The sequence below is a fragment of the Grampus griseus genome (assembly GCF_964374135.1).
Source record: "Grampus griseus genome assembly, chromosome: 9".
Lineage (NCBI taxonomy): Eukaryota > Metazoa > Chordata > Mammalia > Artiodactyla > Delphinidae > Grampus > Grampus griseus.
Window position 1 is genome coordinate 59000655 of NC_139003.1, and position 22696 is coordinate 59023350.

The 22696-nt window shown below is 41.8% G+C and overlaps 1 protein-coding gene across 1 annotated transcript in view; it reads right to left on the minus strand.

Annotated features, from left to right (window-relative positions):
* Positions 1-972: 972 nt before the first annotated feature.
* Positions 973-22696, minus strand: part of SLC25A13 (solute carrier family 25 member 13) — a gene marked incomplete at its 5' end in the record, with an annotated part of 203471 nt that continues 181747 nt past the window's right edge. Inside the window, 4 exon segments of the mRNA XM_082662488.1 lie at positions 973-2097; positions 2370-2460; positions 2552-2710; positions 13389-13527. Of these exon segments, the coding sequence (XP_082518614.1) occupies positions 1917-2097; positions 2370-2460; positions 2552-2710; positions 13389-13527 (570 nt within the window). The 3' untranslated portion in view covers positions 973-1916.

Consider the following 22696-nt stretch of genomic DNA (forward strand, 5'->3'; position numbering starts at 1 on the left):
AGTGATTTACACTCGGGGACTTTTCTCCACATTCAAAATACCAAAGCTTGAGTGCTTTGTTATTGTAACACCACCTAAATTTCTAAGACGTATTTGGAGTCTTGTGACTGGTCTTTGAGATTAAAATATAAATACCACTTGTCACTTTGAGCAGGGATTAGGGGTGAGTTCAGGGAGACGGAGGGGTTTCTCTTTGGTGTTTGCCAAACCAAAACCATGAGGGAGCCATGTATGTATGTGTCCTGTCTCTGGTGAGTATAACAAAGCTTTTGTTCACTGAAAAAAACAAAACAAAACAGACTCATGGATGGTGTCCACACTTTACAATTTTGAACAATAACTTTGAATGCCAACCTGCTGATCTACAGCAAGGCAGGAGACTGAGAAATGGCTGTGCTGTCTGGAGGTGAATTTCGGAGAAACAGAAAGTTCCAACTCACTGCTGATAAGTTACCCAGCAGCTTCCTCAGGAGCACGATTGCAGCCTGAGGAGAGCCCTGAGGTCTGTTCAAGACTAACACCTTTCCACCAGTCATTACAGTGCTGGCCAAATATTACCAAAGGTCAGACACAGTGGTATATGGTTTTGGTATGAGGAAGAGTCAGAGAAAATGAGAAAATACCATTGCCATTTCATACCAGTTTTCACGCCCAACTGCCAGTGAAGCTTTACATTAATTCTCACGGTAAGAAACTGCCAAAAGCACCGAGAACGACTAGAACAAGTGTCAGTTTGCTAGGTTCCTCGCTCGTCTGGGGTTAAGTGTAGTTTCCCTTATTCACGCTGAACGCTGGCATACCAAAGACAAGGGTACACGTCACCTTGAAAGACGAGGACATATCCGCGCCACTACGAACAAATCACCCTCAAAATGAAACACAGAGAGTCCAATGATGACAATTATTGCGGTCATTCGCCACATGACATAACAAGAGCAAACAATTCAGTAGCTTTAAAAATAGTTTATTTCCTTCCTCACAAACACATGAGCCTTCTGACCATTGTGCAAGGCACCACAAATTAAAAACTTACATTGCAATGTAGTTTTCTTCCATGATTCAAGATAAAATGGGTTTTAAAAGCAAATGGATGCCAATTACAGGGGACTGGGAGGGGGCGAGGGTAGGTACCAGTAACAGGGAGGCACGCGTTTTTCTACAGTGTTTATTGAAATAGGCAGCAGTCAGCACATGTGCTTCATATGAGCGGTTCCCCCAAACGAGGAGAGATGCTGCATATCCTGGTTTCTCCATCTAGAGAGTACAGTGCCAACAGTACTTTCGCTAAAGCACAAAAGACTTCTCCCTAGTAGTCTTAGTACCAGTAACAGAATATGATTATTAAACATCTTCAATGTGGTTTTCATTACAAAAAAACATGTTTCACATAAAAGCTTCATAATGTAATCCAGAGACAGAATTAGTGCATGCTTAAAACGTGAAGCCAGGCTGCCTATTTCTGATAATGTTTTCATTTCTTCCAGCGTTTTTTACTTTCACAAATATGCACCCAGTTTCCTACCAGGTTAAATAGACACACGGAACACTTCTGCTCTGAGCACCATGATTCCCTCTCAATAGCCTCATTGGGACTATAATCCTAATCCTAAGGAGAACGGTTCTAATTTGTATTCAGACTTGCTTCTTCCTCCAAATCCGGTTAGTGTTGACCAAATCCCAGCAAATGTCAGACACAAAGGTTTGTGAGCAGAGGCCCAAAGAATAATTATGAAAAATTTCACAATGATCTAGGTTATGAAACCACACGGAAAATAAATGATTTCACCTTATAAAAAGCCTCGACTTGAATTTAAACGGGAGATGGAAGTGAAAGGAATGAAGTGTTGCTTCAATCCAAGCTGGGGCATTCTTCATTGCAGTAACAACAAAGCCACAGCAATAGCGCAGGGACGGTCCTACGGGCCTCTACCAACGGCTTGTGAGGTAGATGGCTTGAAGAGAGGTAGGTAGAGCCCAAATTTGTTTTCAATCCCTGCAAATGTCGCAACTGCCAGTTTGTAGCCCCCAACGTGATCGGGGTTGGGAGCAGGCAGTGTGACCCTGGATTTAGGAACTGGCTCTGCTCCCATGGGCTTCCTAAAAGGAAAGGAGAGAAAACAGAGCGAGAATCTGAGTTTTTGTTTTGTTTTTTAACTTGGTAAAAACAACACTCAAAAACTGCTGAAGTCTGGATCAGAGAGGAACTGTGGAATTCTAGTTAGCTGTATATTCCCTTTTGAAATGAGTTTGATAACATGACTTCAGTATTTTCCTACATCTTTTCTACTTCACCATAGGGACTAAACAGACATACCTTTCTCAATGACAACAGAGTATCAGAAGCAGCTGAAATTTAGCAGGATACTTACACTCCTCCAAAATCAACGTAGAACCATCGCTGCAGCAATTCATAGGTCAGCAAAGTTACACCAAACTGGGGGGAGGAACGAAACACACGAGCTTTGAAAGAAATAAGAAATAACAGATGCAATTAGATTTTAAAAATTCACCTGATACCAAAGGTTTAGTTAAGAGCAAATTATTTCCATACCGCCAGCTCCTTTCCACAAAGCTTTTGGGCCTTCTTCCCGAAGGATCTTCCTAAAGCAGTCTATCACTCCGCTGTAAGTGGTCTGGCCGGCCCGGGCGGCCACCTGTAATCGAGTCTTGATAACATCAGCGGGGGTCACTAGAGATGCCGCAGGCATACCTGCAGGAAAGACAACACCTTCGCAGTCCGGTCACATTCTCCCTATATAAAAAGAACTGTGCTTTGAACTGCCGGCCGTGGAAAGAAAGTTAAGAATCAGATGAAATCAAATGCCTCTTTGCTGTCCCCTCTGGGAAGCACAGCTGTGACTCTCGTCCGCAGTGAAGGAGGCTCCAACACACCTAGAGGAGCACACGCCTCGTCTCCAGATCACCAACCTCCATTTGTTACGCTTATATTCTTAAATAGTTTGAAGGAATTATCAAGACGGCGACTTCGAGTGGTTGAGAACAAACGGAGAAAGATTTTGTTTGTTTGCTTGTTTTTTCTTTTGCTTTCCTGTGGAAATCTGAGTTTTCAGAGGTAAAGCTTGTTATCCGTCTCCTCTTCCTGCTTTTCTGGCAGTCACTGGAGGTGCCTTGTCACATACACTCAACCACCCCCCACCTTCCAAACCCTCACCTCTTCATTTACATCAGAGAAAGACTTTACTGACAGCTAAACAAACACTGTGTGTGTGTGTGTGTGTGTGGAGTGACCTGAAGGGGAGGCGCCCACAGATAACACTTCAGGATTCCTCTTTCCTATGACTGACATCTCCAGAAAACATATGACAGAAAGCTTAAAATTTAGATTGGCCGATAATCAATGAAAAAGAAACAACAACAACAACAAAAAAACCCTCCCAAAATTACCAATGGGAAATTTTTCTACAGTCATTTTATCCAAACTGGGGCAGCCCATGTTTAGATTTTTTAAAAGCGAGACTGTACTCAGAAGACACTGTCTCTTATGGTTTTATTACTTTTCCATTATGAACCTATTCCAAACCAAATTGGTCAAATGCAGATGCATAAATCTCCTTTGCTTTTTTTAAGGCTTAATAATTCTGTAAGAATTTCTGTCCAAACCAACGTGGTCTGGCTCACAACTCCATCTCATCCTTCTAACAGACAGCTTTAAAGTTACAGTGTGTGCGTATGTGCCCGGGGGAAATCTGCAGAGTACACGTTTGCATTTATATCACTAAGCTGTATCTTTTCCTCTTCCATCTATACTAAGCTCCTCAAACATTCATCTTAACCGTTTTTATAAAATGCATCACGTTTTTGCATGTGAGAAAGCTCACTTTATATCCACTGCTTCACTGGATAAGTCATACTGAATTTCCTATTAGCTTAGAGGAATTATTTCAACTTTGAGCCAGGAATTTATCCTCCAACATAATGGAAGGAAACATGAAAAATGCTTAGAAACCCACTGTGTTCACACCACCAATTTTGTTTCACTTCCTGGTTTAGAAAGAGTTTAGCAAGGCTGTCTGCTTTAGACACGCAATAAAATCCTCCTTACAACGGTAGGCAGGCATGTCAGAGTGTGAATGTGAAAGACATACAAGCAATAAAATGGGTAAAAGGTTTCCTTCTGTTAGGGCAGGTTTCATAAATAGCTACTTGTTATGAAAAAAGAGAGAAGTATTGGGGAGGGCAGGGAGGAAAGACATTGATCAGTGAAATAAAAATGCCAAGAGAAACGTGTAAGATGTTTAGCAAGTTGTCTGGTAAAAAGTGATTGGTGTGTGTGTTGGCGGGGGCGGGGTACTGGAAACAGGGCGGCCTGTGCACGACTCTCATCCTCTCCACCCCCTGCTCCCATCTCTCCTAGGAGGCCAGCTGCCAGGGCCTCGGAGGGACTGTGGATATCCCTGTGGACAGGGGATTTCTGGTGTGGAGATTTGCTAAATTCACCTGGAGAACAGCATCAGGCTGCTCCAGAGCAAGGCCAGGAAAGCAGCACCTACCAGGAAGAGCTGGGCCACCGGAGGTGTGTTGATCTGGGGGGTCAGGGATGGCAAAGACTCTGAGCCAATTTGCCTGGTCTCTTCCGGCTTGCAAAAGGGTAAAGACAATGCTGAGCAAGAGGTCAAGTCTTGGGACTTCCCTGGTGGTGCAGTGGTTAAGATTCCATGCTCCCAATGCAGGGGTCCCGGGTTTGATTCCTGGTCAGGAAACTAGATCCCACATGCACGCCGCAACTAAGAGTTCGCATGCCACAAATAAGGAGCCCACGTCTCACGACTAAGACCCAGTGCAACCAAATAAAAACAAGAACAACAACAACAAAAAGAGGTCAAGTTTTCTCTCTCCCCAAAGATGGGAGAACAAGACAAGGCTAGGCAACAGGGAGGCAGCTTTTAGGTTCCTCAACAGGAAGGGGACTGCTGCCCAGCTGGTGCTTCAGAGATGAGACAAATGGTGAGACCTTGGGGCCACCTGCTACCTGTGTGACTGGAACAACTTGGGTGTTCTCCAGCCAATAAAAAAAATATAACTCTTTAAGGGGGTGCCCAGCAGCTAGAGAGTAGAAGGTCATTTACAACAAAAAGAAAGCATGATTGGCAAAACACAGCTTTGGTACAAGGATATGTTGTATAACAGGGAATACGGCCAATATTTTACAATAACTACAAATGGAACATAACCTTTAAAAACTGTGAATCACTATACTGCACAACAGAAACTTATATAATATTGTACCTCAAAAACAAAAAAAAAAACCCAACCCAGCAAAGACCAATGAACAGATATGACTAAAAATACAACTTTGGGGGTAAGTCAGCCTTAATTTTCACAAATATCCTGTTAGTATTTGCAAAAAAAAAATGTGCTTCTCTGTTTATGGGACACAGAGTTAATATCTATGTATTTTGGATCAAGGTTAAGTTTGCCAGAATCCCTTTGCACCCTTATCTATATTATCTACTTGATGTATCAGTTTCTAAGAAAAGTGTAAAGGTTTTCATTTAGAAAGAGAAAATACCACATTCTTGTCATACTTTTTTTTTTTTTTGCGGTACGCGGGCCTCTCACTGTTGTGGCCTCTCCCATTGCGGAGCACAGGCTCCGGACGCGCAGGCTCAGCGGCCATGGCTCACGGGCCCAGCCGCTCCGCGGCATGTGGGATCCTCCCGGACCGGGGCACGAACCCGTGTCCCCTGCATCAGCAGGCGGACCCCCAACCACTGCGCCACCAGGGAAGCCCTCTTGTCATACTTTTAACTTGAGGTTTTATAAGACGATATTATGTTGATAATACAGAGAGGCTTCTTAGTGAACTTTATCTTTTCTAAGTGTAAAATATGCCTCTGTGCTTCTGAATGCTATGTTTAAACCCTGAATTCCATTTAGTTTGACATTAATATTGCTACACTTGCTTATTGTTGGTATTTGCCTGGTACATATTTTTCAATCCATTCTCTTTCCATCTTTCTATGTCACTGTTTCCTCGAATGTCAGATGACTAGATTTTCTTTCACAACTTGGCTAAAAGTGTTTGTTTTTACTAGCGGCACTGAACGCATTCAGTTGTGGCTCGTAGACTGATTTCTGCCATTCTGGGTTAGTTACGGTTTTTATTTTCTCTGCTTCTAGGTGTTTCCCTTGTGATTTCCACCCTTTCCTGACTAATTCAATTTGTCTAAATATCATAAGCGTTTGTTACACAGGTGTGGGTTACAGTGTGTGCAACGAATGAGCACTGACATCTCTGCAGGCTGAGGTGCCCCCTCCCTTTGTCTCCCTTTCTATTACCTGCCTCCCAACAACGCTTCTTGTACAAAAACACATAAGCCAAGGTTAGCAGTCACTCAGACCGACTCTTGGGTTTAACTTTTATCTGCTCTGTTTCATATATCCCACAGTGTCCTCTTTCTTAAGTTCACTTTTCATTTTGCCTCCGAGAGGTCTGTGAGGGGTACCTGTGAGTCCTGGCTGGGAGGGACTACCCTGCTTTGGCCTCTGCTCCTGAAGGCAAGCGTGCCTGCTGGGAACGTAACTGCATATCAAGACCTCCTCTCCTCGGCGTTTTGACGGAAGCCAGCACCGCAGATGAGAAGCCAATCTTCCATTACTGATTGGTTTTCTGTCCTCTTTCTCTTATTGCTTCTCCCTGGACAACTCCTATTAAACAGATGTTAGACCTCTCGGATTCATCCTACATATCTCTTAAATTTTCTGTTATTTTTCATCTATGTATTTGTGATCCATATTCTAGAGCTTTTTGTTTGTTTTCTCCCATGACTTTATTTTCCATGTGTCAAATTTGGTGTTTGTTTTTTTTTTTATGGATTTCTAAGTTTGGCAATCTTTTTATTAACTTTCAAGAAAGCCTCCGTACTGAGTGTTTCTTTCAAATCTGAGGACCCTAATTATAGTTCTTAAAAGTTCTCCTCTGTTCCCTGAATTGCCTGTTTTCTCTGTAATTCTTCTATTTACTTACCTTATTGCTCCTTGTTGTCTGAGGGGACCCCTGGCTGTCTACTGACATTCAAGTTCAAAGGACAGGCTGATTTGTGCTGTGGACAGCTTTCCACCGCACTCTGGGCCAGCCTCACCCACAGGCCTCTCTCCTGAATGGAGAGAGTTTGTGAAATGGGTGAGGCCCGTAACTGCATGCAGGGGCTAAGATAGGCTGGCAGGGCAGGGACCTTCCAAATCCTGCAATGCGGGGTGCTTCACTCTGGAGGTAGAAGGAATTATTTTCTACCCCTCTTTGGAAGAGCTGCTATTAGTTCATTTTTTTCTTCCCCCCCTGCATCTGTGGTAAAGGTCTGGAATTACCATTAAGCCTTGCCCTGATTTATTTCAGTTCTTTACAATCACCCTCTCCAGGCAAGTGTTCCCTTCCCTTTAGAATACAGCTCTGGGCTTTTAGCCTCCGTTCAAATGTTGCCTGAAGTTCCATATAGAAAGAAGAAGAGAGAGGAGCAAGCCGACCTTCCCGCAGTAAATGCAGTTCCTTAACTCTTGTTAATTATTTACCCTAAAACCTCCCCCAACACTCAAGGCATTTTATCTATTGTTCACTCTGAGGTTAAAATTATCTGGTTTTGCTCTTAAATTAATAAAAGTAATTTCTCCTGCCGGTGTTCTGGGCTGTGGCATTTTTCACTTGTTTCAGGTTTTGGTTCCTATCTTCTGAAGGCTGGTGCTAACAAGGAGTTTTGTTTGTTTGTTTGTTTTGCGGTACGGGCCTCTCACTGTTGTGGCCTCTCCCGTTGCGGAGCACAGGCTCCGGATGTGCAGGCTCAGTGGCCATGGCTCACGGGCCCAGCCGCTCCGTGGCATGTGGGATCCTCCCGAACCGGGGCACGAACCCGTGTCCCCTGCATCGGCAGGCGGACTCTCAACCACTGCGCCACCAGGGAAGCCCAATAAGGAGTTTTTTAACATGTATTTTCTACCATTTTAAGGTATTTGGGAGGAGAGATGGATCAACATGCTCAGTCCATTACCTTGATCCAACCTCTCCATTACTTTTTTCTTTTTTAAGGATCTAAGAATTGCTTTTAAATTATCTTAAGCTTTATGTCCACATAATTAAAAAATTGTTACATTTTATATAATTATGTGCCAATGGTACTTTTCTCCTAACTTAATTCTTCTAATACATTTGTAAAAGCATCATGATCAGTCACACACATAACTCTTTTAAAGATATTCCTGGGGCTTCCCTGGTGGCGCAGTGGTTGAGAGTCCGCCTGCCGATTCAGGGGACACAGGTTCGTGCCCCGGTCTGGGAAGATCCCACATGCCGCGGAGCGGCTGGGCCCGTGAGCCATGGCCGCTGAGCCTGCGCGTCCGGAGCCTGTGCTCCGCAACGGGAGAGGCCACAACAGTGAGAGGCATGCGTACCGCAAAAAAAAAAAAAATAAATAAAAAAAAACAGATATTCCTGAATTACTACTTAGTCTAAAGCTAATTAATTCAAAGACAAGATCACACGACCATCACTGCAGTCTGACTTGTTCCTCTACCTCACCCCTCTGACAAGATCATCTGGGATGAGCGGTCACTCTATAACATTTGAGAAGTATTAGATATCCTTCATTTGATATTATCCATAAACCATATTGCATTGCCCTTCATTAATCAAAAAAGTAACACTTAGAGTGAGTCAGAATTTGATTCCTTAATTTCAGGCCCCTTGCTTCAACCCTCACCTTCTGACACATGAGGCACTTCGGCTAATGAACATAAATTTAAATATCTGTTGGTCTTAACTCGATCCTGTGAATTAATGGAGATGTTCCCAGCATCTAAAGATCTTCCCAGTTTATCACTAGATACATAGACCTAAAAAAATTTAATATTCTCTATGTTTTAAGATACTAACAACCACCTGTTAAAAAGCTGTATATTACTAAAGCAATCTAACTTTAAATCAAATCAAATTTTTGGAGAAAGTAAGGTAATACTGAATAACTGAAATTCCTGTCAAAACATAAAAGGTAAAATCATGTTCACTGAACCCAGATCCATCTTACGTATAATAGTATTGTTCAACAAAAAATATACGTATCCTGGGCTTCCCTGGTGGCGCAGTGGTTGAGAGTCTGCCTGCCGATGCAGGGGACACGGGTTCGTGCCCCGGTCCGGGAAGATCCCACATGCCGCGGAGTGGCTGGGCCCGTGAGCTATGGCCGCTGAGCCCGCCCGTCTGGAGCCTGTGCTCCGCAGGGGAAGGGGCCGCAACAGTGAGAGGCCCGCGTACAACAACAACAACAACAACAACAACAAAAGTATCCTGTGTAAGAGATAAACTGAAATATAAAAATCATATTTTATATTAAAATGTGTATTTTATATAACATATAAAAATAGCATTAAGACATTTCTTATAATAAGTTAGTTAAGTCAATTACTGTTCCTCGTAGCTTATTTTGAGATCAGCTTTTCTCCTTTCTCTTAATGACAACAAAGATCACTCTGGCCCTTGGACCTACCTCCTGGGCTTCTGTGCATACCCACCCCATCACTGTGTCCTCTCCTGAGGAAATGCCTTTCTTCCCCTGGTATCCACAAGAGGAACATGGGGGTCTGATCTGGCTTTCAACCAACAGCCCACACATGTGTGGTGCATTTTGTGCTCACTGCCCTTCTTGATGGTGTTGCCCTGGGCACGCTTCTGACCACAGTCCTCTGCCCTTTCCATACTGAATTCAGCTCCCTGGCTGAGCACACCTGCAAGGCTCTACACTCAGCAGATGGTGGCCCTGCTTCCTCCCAGGACATCAGTTAACTGCTTATCACTGGATATACATTTTTATGTTTATCTTACTTAAAAAAAAAAAAATTACTAATCTTCCTTATTAATTCTGATACATTTTTAGGCATTTTAATTTGGATTTTCAGGTAAACAATCATTTTCAAATAACGATAGATTCATTTCTTCTTTTCTAATATTTATGCCTCTTTCTTCCTTTTCATATTCACCACATTGACTGGAACCTCCAAATAAGGCTAAAAAACTGGATAACAGAAACATCCCTAACTTTAATGAGAATAGAGGTTATGACAGTTGCCATTGGCTTCTGATATCTGTTATAAAATTAAGAAAGTAGCTTAGTTCTCATTACATAGTTTATACAGGTTTGTGGAAGATAAAGACCATCAAGCTTTGTGGCTTATCTGTCCTTTCAAGAAAAATCCAATGACAAAGTCTGTCTTATGTTATCCTGTCTTACAGGGAAGGGGAAGATGGGCAATAAAATGAAAGTAAACGTTCTATAGTCAGCGTGGCAGTTCGCTCCCAAAGGGGCCTCAGTGATCTTCACCTGCTGGTGTTCACACCTCTGCCTCCGCATCGTCTTCGTGCACGTTATGGAGGGCTGATCAGTAGGACTAATAGGACGGTGTGGAAACGAAGGAGTGCGACTTACAAGGCTTGCTCATAAAGACACTGCAGCTTCTATTTGCTTCCTCTTCTTCTCACCTTCCTCCCCCAACTTCTCCTGCCCTGTCCCTCCCTCTCCCTCCTCCCTCTCTCTCTGGTCTTGCTCTGGGGGAAGCCAGCCGCTGTGTCATGAGGACACCCAAGGACCTATGGAGAGGCCCTGTGGCAAGGAACTGACGGTCCTGCCAATGCTGTGCGTCCTGCCAATGCCGTGCGTGCGACTGAGCCGTCTTGAAAGTGCGTCCTCCGACCCCAGTCAGGCCTTCTAGAGCCCTGGCTGACGTCTTGACTGCAACCTCATGACAGACTCGAGCTACAGGTCCCCAGATGAGCTGCTCCCAACCCACAGAAACTGGGATAATAAACATTTGTTGTTTGAAGCTGCTAAGTTTGGGGTAACCTGTTCCGTGGCAACAAATAACTAATACAGAAGGTATGTGGAAAACAACTCTGAAAGACAACAGGATGGCTAGAGGGCTAAAATAATAGTAGAATGGGGATGTAAAGCAGTTCAAACTTTCAAGAAGGACAAGGCAATGACTTAAAAACAATCATAAATTTTTTTTTTTTTTTTAACCAGCAAACTCACTTCAGAGAATTTATTTCTCCCAAGAAAACAATCCAGGATAGGGGGACAAGCCTTATGCACAAAGATGTTTTTTAACAATACCATGTATTTAAATTTTTTTTGAAAAAAAAGTTTGTTTTCTAAGATTGAAGGTGATGTAAGTATGCAGCAAATTAAAAATTTTGTTTCCAAAGTTTTAAATGACATAAGAAAATTAACATTATTATTGAACATTTAAAAATACTTATTATGTGCCGGGTGCTTTCCTGGATCTTTATATCCATTAATTCACTTAATCCTCATAATAATCTTACAAGACTAAGACTATTCTTATTTCCATATAGAGGTGGAGAAACAAGCCGAGAGGCATTAAGTAACTCATTCAGGTCATACAGTTCTCAGCAGGGAAACTGGAATTTGAACCCGGATAGTCTGACCCCACAGCACATGCCATGAACCATTTTGCAGTGATGGTGAACAATGCTTCAGAAACGATGCTAAGTGAAAACCACATACCCATAATGTGTTAAAAACCGTCCAAGGGGGGGAGAAATTAGCAAAAATATTAAATGGTGATTTTCTTAGAGTCATGGAATAATGGATACTGTTATCTTATTTACGTGTTCCGATACTTTCCAAATATTTTACAATGGTCAATATTTTCATAATCCAACAAAAAATAGAAGACAATAAACTTTAAAAGAGAAAAAAAATCCACTCATAATTTCTACAGTTCTGACAGCACGGATCACCCAGGAAAACTTGTACCCAGAGACAAAAATTATGTCTGGGTAGCTATCTTCTCCAAGGGAAGAGTTAAAAGCAATATTTTTGTGGTTCAAAGAAAACAAAGCTTGGAGAATGTCCTAGACTTTGAGCTTTATCTTCTGATGTTGCAATTGAGTTTTGGAGTGAGTTACAGACAGATTCTCTTGGATTCAACGTAATGATGGATAACATGTACTGAGTATTTACTCTCTGCCAGGCTACAGGCTAAGTCCTCCACATGGGTGCTCTCATTAGAGCCTCACAACCACTCTCTCCAGTCAGTACAATTACCATCTCCCTTTATGGCTGAGGAAACCAAGCCCGGGGAGCTTAAGTAACTTGCCCAAGGTCACATACTACTAAGTGGTATGTTAGTTCTCCCCAGTAGGTCCTACCTGATTTCAAGTAAATGACTGGAAATAAGTTGTATTATACCCTTTTGATTCAAAAGATATTATCGTTTATACATCTGTAAATGACATATAAAGGACACAGTGAGTGAGTCAACAGCCAAACTGGGATTAAAACAGGGAATTCTATGGTTGAGTCTTGAGATCATGCTTTTATGATTTAGGTAGAGTGGTCTCACTGCTACTCATACGAGGCTCCCTGAGCAGCCAGGAAAGGACAGCCCTGCCTCATACACCAACATCACCACCTTTGAAGAAAAGGGATTCACCAAGAATTACAGAGGAGCTCCATGGGTTCCCGCCTCCAGGGCTCCCCAGGCTACAGGCAGGACACGGGGCTCACAAAATAGCAAACAACTTCTCAAAGCAGGGGGTAGTTCTCAAGAGGCTCAAGCCACATGTCTGATGAGAACAACACCTGTATCAAAACTGTCTGGACCCAGGCACCCCATGACTGCCTTAGGGTCTGTTAACTCATTAAATGTTTGTCACCACCTGGAGAGCTAATCCAGATTGTTCTAGCCTTTAGGGTCTCTAAACAAGGAGAAGCATCAAAGAATGAACTCATTCCTGCTGGGGCTATAATCAAATTTCCTCTAAGGATTTACACTGGGAATGTAGAAGCCAACGTCTGCATCTATTTTCTTCTGTTGATACTTTCACTGTAGCACTATAGAAGATAGTCATTTCTCTCTGAGATTCAAATATAACCCCCACCCCGAATCTTACAACCTTACACAGCTAGCAGGAATCAGGTATCTAATAGACCCAAGCTGTTTCTAGTTCTATTACATTTCTTTTCTCTCAATGACAATAACTACTGCTTAAATTCTGGACAAGTTTTATGTACTATTTTGGTTAGACACCTTTAAGGCACAAGTATTAACATTTTTAAAAACTTCTGACTGAACAGTTCTTGTTCTTACACCATGAAGTGAAACTATGAAATGACATGGAACCTGAACTGGAATCCAGCAATAGTACAAACGCACCAACTTTTAACGAGCTTTTTTTTGGAGTTGAGAAATTAAGCTTGTCTAATAGTCTAACCTGCCAGAAGTAAGATTCATTTCTTTCCCTTTCACTGTAGTAGCTCTTCAAAGCCATCTAAAGCCATCTCACGTGTACCCTGTCGACAGCGATAAGCAAAAATTCCAGTGCCATGGTACAGGGGGAACAGAGCTCTGAGGACACTCACCGGCTATGGCGCCAGCGAAAAGCAGGCTTCCGGGGCTAATCTGCCCATCTTCATTTGCAAGGGAAGCCTTCACATGAGCATAGCATGGGAAGTAGATGGCCGAGAAAGGAATGTCCCGCAGAAAGCACGCTTTGGCACCCTGTACGTTTGAAAAGGAAGAAAAACCACATGAAACACATATCCCATTCAGAAGATCAAGCTTCTCTGGAACTTCCCTCAGAACAAAATATTCCTGGAGAAGACCGAATTTGTACTTAACAAGTTGAAAGGGGAACAGAAAAAAACATATATAACCCAAGTTCTGCAAGTAATAAATCAGAATCTTGTATTTTAAAATAAAACATTTTACTGTGTGGTATAAGCGAGAGGGGAGAGTTCTTGTTTATTCTAATGGTAAGATTTCGATGAAAACATTTTCGGAACTCTGCCTGCCACATCCTTTTAAATCCCTAATTGATGGCAGGTCGCTGGCATTTCAAGGAGGATCTGTTCTCAGAAGATGGGCAACAACAACCAAGATACCTCTGTGTTTACACACTGGGAAGTGGACAAATTATAAAGGTGGTAGGGGAAGGGGTTTGTTTTTCACATTGTTTGAGACTCTGATGAAAATGCTGGACTCTTTCCCAGAAAAAATTACACATATGTAAAAAATTAGACACCTTTTCAAGGGGTTCATGGATTCCCCCAATTTATTCATATACTTAGCCCGACTGCCCCAGGGTTTATGAAACATTGATAAATGCCTGTCCTAAAGCCTTAAAATGTTTATAATAAGTCCTATATATTTAAGAGCTCTGTGTAGAACAATTAGCAACTAAGGCAAACTCTTCACCAAATAATTTCTGGTGCCAAAATAATGCCATGGGGAGGGCTTGAAAATTGATGTATGCCCAGAAATACGATATAAAATTCTAATGAAAACCACAAGACATATACCGTGTTTTAGGCAGGCTAAACCCACCTACCTTCAGAAGCCCCCCTTTTCAATACTTAACGATTTAATACCATTTCTTTCACAGATTTCTAATGCCTAAAAATTTTCATCAAATTTAGAGATTCTTCAAGGAAAATAATGAATCCATCCAGATTCCACAGATCTAGCCAAGCCCAGCGACATTTATTGAGGTCTAGTGATGTTGGCTCTCGGGTATTTGCCTGATGCCAGCCTCCAATCTGTCAAAGTTCCTTAACACTACACATCTGTTACTGCAGCCTTTGCTTTTCTGACACCCGCATTACACTCCTGACTCACACTGAGCTTGCGGGTAATAAAGCCCTTAGTCTTTTTCATATGAACCGCTATTAACCTAGGTCTACTGTAACTTAATTAGTTGTCCTAAACAAGTAACATAAGCAGGGCTTTGTGTTTAATCCTATTAAACTTCATCCTAGTTTGGCCCATCCTTCCAACCAGAACAAATGCTTGGAATCTGGATTCTGTCATGTTGGCTGTTCTTCAATCAACTCACTCATGGATGTGTTAAGCTGCCTCTGGCCACTTTGAGTACAGATCCCCCATCACGTATGGCCAATCAGCCCACACTTCTGTTAACACCCAAACTGTTAAATGCGTAACTGAAAAGAAGAACTACAAAATTCACCACACCCAAATTCCTCATTTTATACATGTGCAAATTGGTGCCCAGGACAGTTAACCTATCAATCGCAGGTTTATTAAGGGCCTTGCTGTTGGCTTGCTTAAGGGACCTCCTTGGAGGCAGTGCCAGAGACAGGTCCAAAACTCAGGAGGCTCGAGTTTTTTCCACCTCTCCCAGTTTTTTCAAAGGGAAAAAGTACAGTATAGCACCAGTATCCATGTAGCGTCCAATCCTTTCCTGATGATTTGTTTTTCAAAAAGTTATAATCCAGGGAGTTACTGTGTAAGGGTAATACTATCACTCATTTGTTTGTCTATTTTTACTTCCTTTTCCTTATTTTGCCTACAAACCTTCCCATAAGTTCTGTTCGCTATTTGCTCACATGCAGAGTCTGTCCAGGAGATATTCAAATTAAACACCAAATGACCAACTCATATTAAGATCAGTTAAATCTTCTTCATGTCTGGCTCCTTCAATATAGTAAAAAAAAAAAACTTGCCATATTACTGACTTACTAAACAAATCACTTAGGAGTAATTTTTAGGATGATAAAATTCCTCCTCACACGAATCCTGCTTTTAACTAAATCTATTGGTTTTTACTACGGACCTCATCTCCCAAATTTCTGCATCTACAAAACTTCAGTCTAGATGCTCTGCTCATTTTTTTTTTTTCTTTTTTTGCTGGTAATATTTTCCGTTCAACATGTTCTTCCCCCCGATTAGAAAACAGTAAGTGTCTATCACAGACAAAGTAAAGTATTAAAAATTTAAATTGCCCTTAATTTTCACCAGCAAGAGATAAACACTGCAACCACCATATATGTTTTGCAGCATCGCCTTCAACAGTAATATTATCAACCGTTCCATAGTCGGGGTCATGCTTCTGTGGTTCAGTTATGCTTTTCTTCTCCTTAAATTCATGCTGTCCAGTGTTTTGGTTTTCTTTTTTGTGGGAGGGTGAGGGGGCGGTATGGCCTAACGTCTCCTCAGCCACACTGCCTAAATTTCTTTTCTATACACTGTTTTAAAAGCTCCACCATCATTATGGTCTTGGCTGTCCTGTGGGTTAGGCCCAGTATTGCCACCCTTGTCAAAGCTCTGTAATGACTTCACTTTCCCATTTTCCTCTCCTGGTCAGCCTGATTCCTCTCAGGTAAAGCTACTCGATGCCCCATTCATCTGATCAATCAAGGCACACGTATCACTCTACCTCGTCTTTGATAACTGCTAAGCTAGGCACATCAACCTCTTAAATACCTCCTCTTCATTCATTTCAAACCAAACACCACCCTTTCCAAGTAAGTAGAAGATAGACGAGGAGTAGATTCCACATGGCTCCACACTTTCTCAGTGCTGTAGATCTGCCTACGTCAGCGTTGCCTATTTCAGAGTGTAGGCGACCAGGAGCCAGAAACTACTGCCTGATTTAATTTAGAAAACAACAAAATCTTGGGCTGTTAGGGCCTAAGACATGTTCCTGGTGACACTGATTTGGCTTTGCCAACTCCCACAGAAAACACCACAACTAAAGAGAGAAATGAGAGGCTTCGGGATACACTGATATGTGACCTGAAATTAGAAACATCCCTGTGACACAAGAAGAGTAAGGCCAAGTGAAGCAGCAGCTGGGTTCTCCCAAGAAGGAACTCTGCTTTCCTGAAATCATGACAGTAAATCATCTATCAGTGTGAGAATAGGAGCCTAATAAGAGGTGTGATATGCTTTAAGAGATGTCTGAGAACAGTTCCAGATGACTACGAAGAAAAATGACTTGATCAAAACACAGATGAACAAACAAACAAAGAAAGACCACATCTAAGGAAAAGGCGGAGCTACACTGGTCAGAAATATGCTGCATTTTTCCTACCAGGGATCAGACAATGTGCTTAAATAATTTACGGATGCTGGAGCCAAGGTGAGACTCTGTAAGACATTTCTGGTTTCTGATTATCTGAAAAACAGGAAGGAAAGGGAAAGTGAAGGAAGAAAGTTACCTTGTGGAATGGCCACCATCTCTGCTTCACAGAGGCAGGACCATCTAGCCAGCAAGTGAAAACATTTAGAAACTCTAATTTCCACTGAGCAACGTATGAAGCAGCCCTGGGACCTGCGAGAGGTACCCTCCCCTCTATGGCTGTGTGGCTGTGTAATGAAAGAGCACTGGGGGAAACAGAGCTCTGAACCTTCCTCTCCTGTCAAAATGGCCAAAGGTTGCCTTCTTCGGGGCAGGGAGGGGGACAGGGGTTTAGGACTACACGAGGAAATAATTATTAAAGTCCCATGTAAAGTATCAAGTCCAGGACAAGCGTGAGGGCCGGTGGGGATGAGGAGGTCTGTGGTCCCTGCCTCTCCTGGAGCCTGCATCCTCCCACAGCCCAGCACCTGCTCAGGCATCTCCCGGCAGCACATCACTTCTCCTGAGTCATGAGGTGTCTCTCACACCCCAGGCATCAAAGCCCAGTTCCCAAGGAAAGCTAACTTTGCAAAGGGTTGAAGAAAAAGGCACAGGCTTATTAAATTTTCCTGGTCTCCTCCCCCCTTCCTCCCCCACCCCCCGACTTCCTCCAGGCCTAAGGCACAAAGGCAGGTGCCAGTTTGGCACAATGAAAAGGGAGACAGGATGTGAGAAAGGCATTTAAAGTTCCAACAGTGAGAATGTTCCCCAGATTCCTTGATAAATCCTTCACTTCTCAGTGAACACCCATCCTCCAGTCCTACATCAAAACATAAACCTGTTTGACTTGAATTCTACTTGCCCCACGTACCATTTTTACCAAGTGATCAGCCATTCTGAACAGGCAACTTTATAATAAAGGGGAACATTCCATGCTGCCCAAGAGCCTGCGTCAGCAACACAAAAAGAAGTACTTTGGCCATTAAAAAATTAATAAATGACAAAGTGTGTACCACCTAAAATAAATCTTTAAATGTTCCTCTCCTTAAGAAAAATCCCCACATTTCCCTGCTCTAGGCAGCCCTGCCCTTGGACATTCCCTGGTTGGTCCTGAAGTTCCTTTGTACACACAGTAAAATCACTTGGGGGAAATTAATAAATGAAAAATGCAATCATCTGATCTCTTACTCTTCGTTAAAGCACTCTTTCTCCAAAAAGGGGAAATTATTATTATTATTCTTTTCCTTTTTAATAAAAGGCCCACTAATAACAGACAGGAACAATAAAAGGCATCTCAGGGGAGACCTGTATGTGAATAAACTTGAATCAAAACTCAGATCTAGTTTAATTATCAACTCTGGCTCTGTTCCAATTCCATATCCCTCCAAAGTCTCTCCGTCACCATTCTAGTTAACGTCTAGGAACTTCATTTAACTTCAGCGGTCCATGGTGCACACAGGCCAATTAGACATGTTTAGAGACGCTGGCCACTGTATCGCCATGGCAAAGGAAATATCTGCTTTACTTCTCATGCTTTTTTGGATGTGGACACTATGGTGAAAGCCCAAAGGAGCTTTAATCAATTCTTAAGTTGCTGGAACCATCCACCCAAGCTGACTCCGGCAGCTCTGTCTGGCATGAAATTGTCAAAAGATAAAACACAACAGGATTTGTGTCTTACACACATACACTGCTAACTCCAGTGTCTTTTTCCTTCTTTTAAAGCTCTTCATCTTGGATGGTATCACACCTGCCCAATCAATCTGAGGGAAAAAAACCATCCTGAAGGATGGTGGTTGATAAAGAAGTCAGGGCCAGGGCAGGTCTTTTCACATGCTAATTCCTGCTTACTCTAGCTGTACCTGCAAATACAGCTTGAAACAGACTATTTCTAATACAGGGGAAGGTAATTACACTCACAAAGGCACCTCTGTGTCAGGGCTGGGCACCAGGAGCCAGCAGGTCTGGGAGACAGAGGCTTAACAGAGACTCCTGCAGTGAATGCACATTGTCTAGCATGGGGGAAAAGGCCAGACCGGGGGGGACCCTGCAGCATTCAAGACAACAGTGGTGCACCTTGTCTGGGAAGGTTATTTAATGCTTCTGGCACCTGTAGTCAGAGCCACCCCTCTTTTCCTACCTTACAGGTTTAGAATTTATTTGGCATGTATAATTGTATATTTTGATCCTGGAGCTACAAACAATGGGCAGCATGTCATGTCTTGATCCCTTAGCATTCCTCTTCGTTTCTCCCAAGCGAGTTAACCCTTGTATACACAGCCTGGCAGCACCTCTCCTGCCCAGGCAAGGGACAGTTAGGGATTTGAACAGGGTGCACTTCAGTATCTTGCTGAGAAACATTACTGGCGCCAAGCTCCGTTATGTTGTGTCACTGGCGTTAAAGCCAAATCAACCAGTCAACAATTGGAGACTCCATATAAGTGACACTGAAGTTACTTCAATTTGAATATAAAATATCAATGCCTACTACTTGCTTTCTTTAGTCCAGGGACTTTTAGATTATTGGTGTCTCCCTAATTTCATTGCAATTCTAACAAAAGCATCTTGGTAACTCAAGGTTTTTTGTTAGGAAATGCCACTCGTGTGCCAGGTCTAATTCTCTACCGTTCTACTATTACATGTTGCTTTGCCATCAATGACGCTCATCATTTAGATGGACTGGAAATCCAGTAAGTGGCTCAGAGTTTTATTACATGGAATTTTGGTCTCTGAGAAGCTTTGTCCCCTTCACAAAGCTAATCTGTAAAAAACGTCCCATCTTTTCCATTTTTCTTTTCTTTCCCTTCTTGCTGTCTTTCCCCCCAACTTCTCCCTGCTACCTATTTGCAAGTTGCATGGTTTGTTTCTAGTCCCAAGGTTTAGACACTGAAATTTTTACTATAAATACTTAACTTACAGTCTGTTATCTTTACCTTCCTCCTATATAATACTTGCACATTAGACTACTTAAATTAGAAGCAACCCCTCCATCTTACCATTGTTATGGACTTTAATTCTAGCTCAGATAACATTAAGCATTGTAATTACCATCATACATGCATACGTATACGTGTATGTGTATACACACACACACACACACATACATTTAAATTCAGACAATGTTATTTAGACTAAATATTTACCACTTTTCTTTGCTCTTCATCCCCTGTTCCACTTCCAAACTACCATCTGGAATCACTTTCCTCCTACTTGAAGTACATTCTAGAATTTCCTTTGGTACGGTTCTACCAGTGATATGCCTTCTGAGTTTTGCTAGTCTAAAAATTGTCTTTATTTTACCCTTGTTCCTGGAAGACATTTTTACAGGGTATAGAATTCTATGTTGAAAGGTTTTTTCCTCTACACACTGAAGATACCATTCAAATGACTTCTGGCTTCCACGGTTCCTGTTTCTAAGTTAGCCATCAGTTCAACTGTTCCCCTTTAAAGACAATCTGCTTTTCTCTCTAGCCACTTAAGAGCTTCTCTTCAGCTTTAGCGTTCAACAGTCTCATTCTGACTGTCTAGCCTGAATTAATTTTATTTATCCTGCTTGCGATTTGCTGTACTTCTTGAACCTATGGATTGATAGCTTTCAATGGTTCTGGAGAATTTCCAGCCATCATTTCTCCTTTCCTCCTGGTTTTCTTTTATACCCATTAGACCTCCTCACACTTTCCTGTGTCTCACTCTCTGTCTCTCTATTCTGAGTAATTCTCTAATTCTCTCTTCAGCTGTGTTTAATCTGCTGTTAAAGCAAGAATTTTGAAATGCTGAATTTTAAATTTCAATCATCATAAATATATTCACCTTTTTAATTTTTAAAACAAAAACATTCACTTTAGAGCTATGATAATTTTTAAATTTTAAATCTTTGGAGGTTTAAAATGCTGTCAGTTGTTTTTGCCGTCTCTTTTTAAAGTGCCTTGTTTCCTTGTGTGATTTGAGACTTTTGTTTATGAGCTGCCCATTTTCCTTGGAACATTATCTATGAAAATTCTTTAACATCTGGGCTGAAGGTGGGTTCCTCTTAACGAAACTTGTGTTTGCTTCTGCCAGGGAGCTGGAGGCACTACCAATTCAAGATTATTTAAAATAAATTCCCAGCTTGAGAGTTTTCATATCACTCAAGAAATATAAATTCAGTCTGCAAACCTATGTGAGACAAGCTTGGAGTTCCTGATTCTTAGGGGTGGGTTTTCCCCTCCCCCTTCTCTCTCCCTCCACTCAGAAACAAAGCAATTTTCATTGCTGTCCAGATAGTATGAGGGAGCATTAAAAAAATTTTTTTTATTGAACTACATTTCACTTAAATATTGTATTAGCTTCAGGTGTACAGCAAAATGATTCAGTTTTATATATATATATATACACACACACATATGTGTCAAAATGTATCATCTTAAATATGGATCTATATCTGAATTCCGCCACTCCACATCAACAGGATACTGCAGGAGCAAGAATACAGACTTTGGAGTCAGAGACCTGGGCTCAGATTACTGCTCTGCCACTTAGCTACCTGATGTTGGGCGAAGTTCTTAAAATCTCTGTGCCTCAAGTTCCTCTCCAAAGAAAGTGAGTAATATTTGTACTGACATAAGAATTAAATTTAAATTCAATGATGAATATAAAGTACCTAGTATAATACCTAGCACAAGGATCTTCAATAAAAAGTGGTGATATAAAGACAATTACTATTATCAACGAAAAGCACACTGTCCTGTCGGAGGGGAAAACAGAATTAGCTGATATAGTCTTTAAACAACTGGCAGCTGGAGTGTGACTCCTATATGGTTTCATACCTGAATCACAGGAGAGCTCTACATTTATCAGGCTAAGAGCAAATCTTTTATTTGGCAGAAGACCTAATCCTATCAAGTAAGCTTAAACTAGTTTGCTAAATTGATCATACTCCACATGGGACTATGGCTGTCACAAGACATATCTCCTTAACTTTACAGTAGATGAACATTTCTCAAATTAGCCATCTTTTAAATACAGAACTTGGTCACAATTAGAAACCAGAGAAATATAAGGACAGATTAGTAGAAATATATCTATCACTTCTGGAAAATATATTCAGAGCCCTCTATGAACAGTGGAGTAGTAGCATCACTTTCAATACTTCTAAGTATAAAGAACAGCATATTAGGGCTTCCCTGGTGGCGCAGTGGTTGGGAGTCCGCCTGCCGATGCAGGGGACATGGGTTCGTGTCCCGGTCCGGCAGGATCCCACATGCCGCGGAGCAGCTGGGCCCGTGAGCCATGGCTGCTGAGCCTGTGCGTCCGGAGCCTGTGCTCCATAACGGGAGAGGCCCGCGTACCGCAAAAACAACAAAAAAGAACAGCATATTATATTCCAAAAGATGAACTAAAATAAAAAAGAGCTGTTGAAACCAATCCTGCAGGCACTTAGCAAAAAACAAAACAACAACAAAACAAAACACTAACTGGATAAAAATGTTTGCCTCTAGAAGGTTACCCACAGCATGAGGCTAGGAGGCTAATGTTTTACTATTACATACTTTTTTATATCTGAATTTTCTTCTCTTAAAAGCTATACTACCTGTTAAAATTAACTTTTGAAAGAACTTTATGGCACTAGAATTATTCTCTCACCTCCCTTAATATTGATCACTTTGAAGGCAATAAGGCCATACTCATCTCTGTAACTCAGCACACCTCAGAGTGTTAGCCCTCAACAAATATTTGCTGGGTGAATGGGAGAATGATAAAAAATTAACCATTTTTTAATATTTTAAAGAATATTTTCCAGCCCCCTTCAGCACACTCCATTTCTTCCAGCAC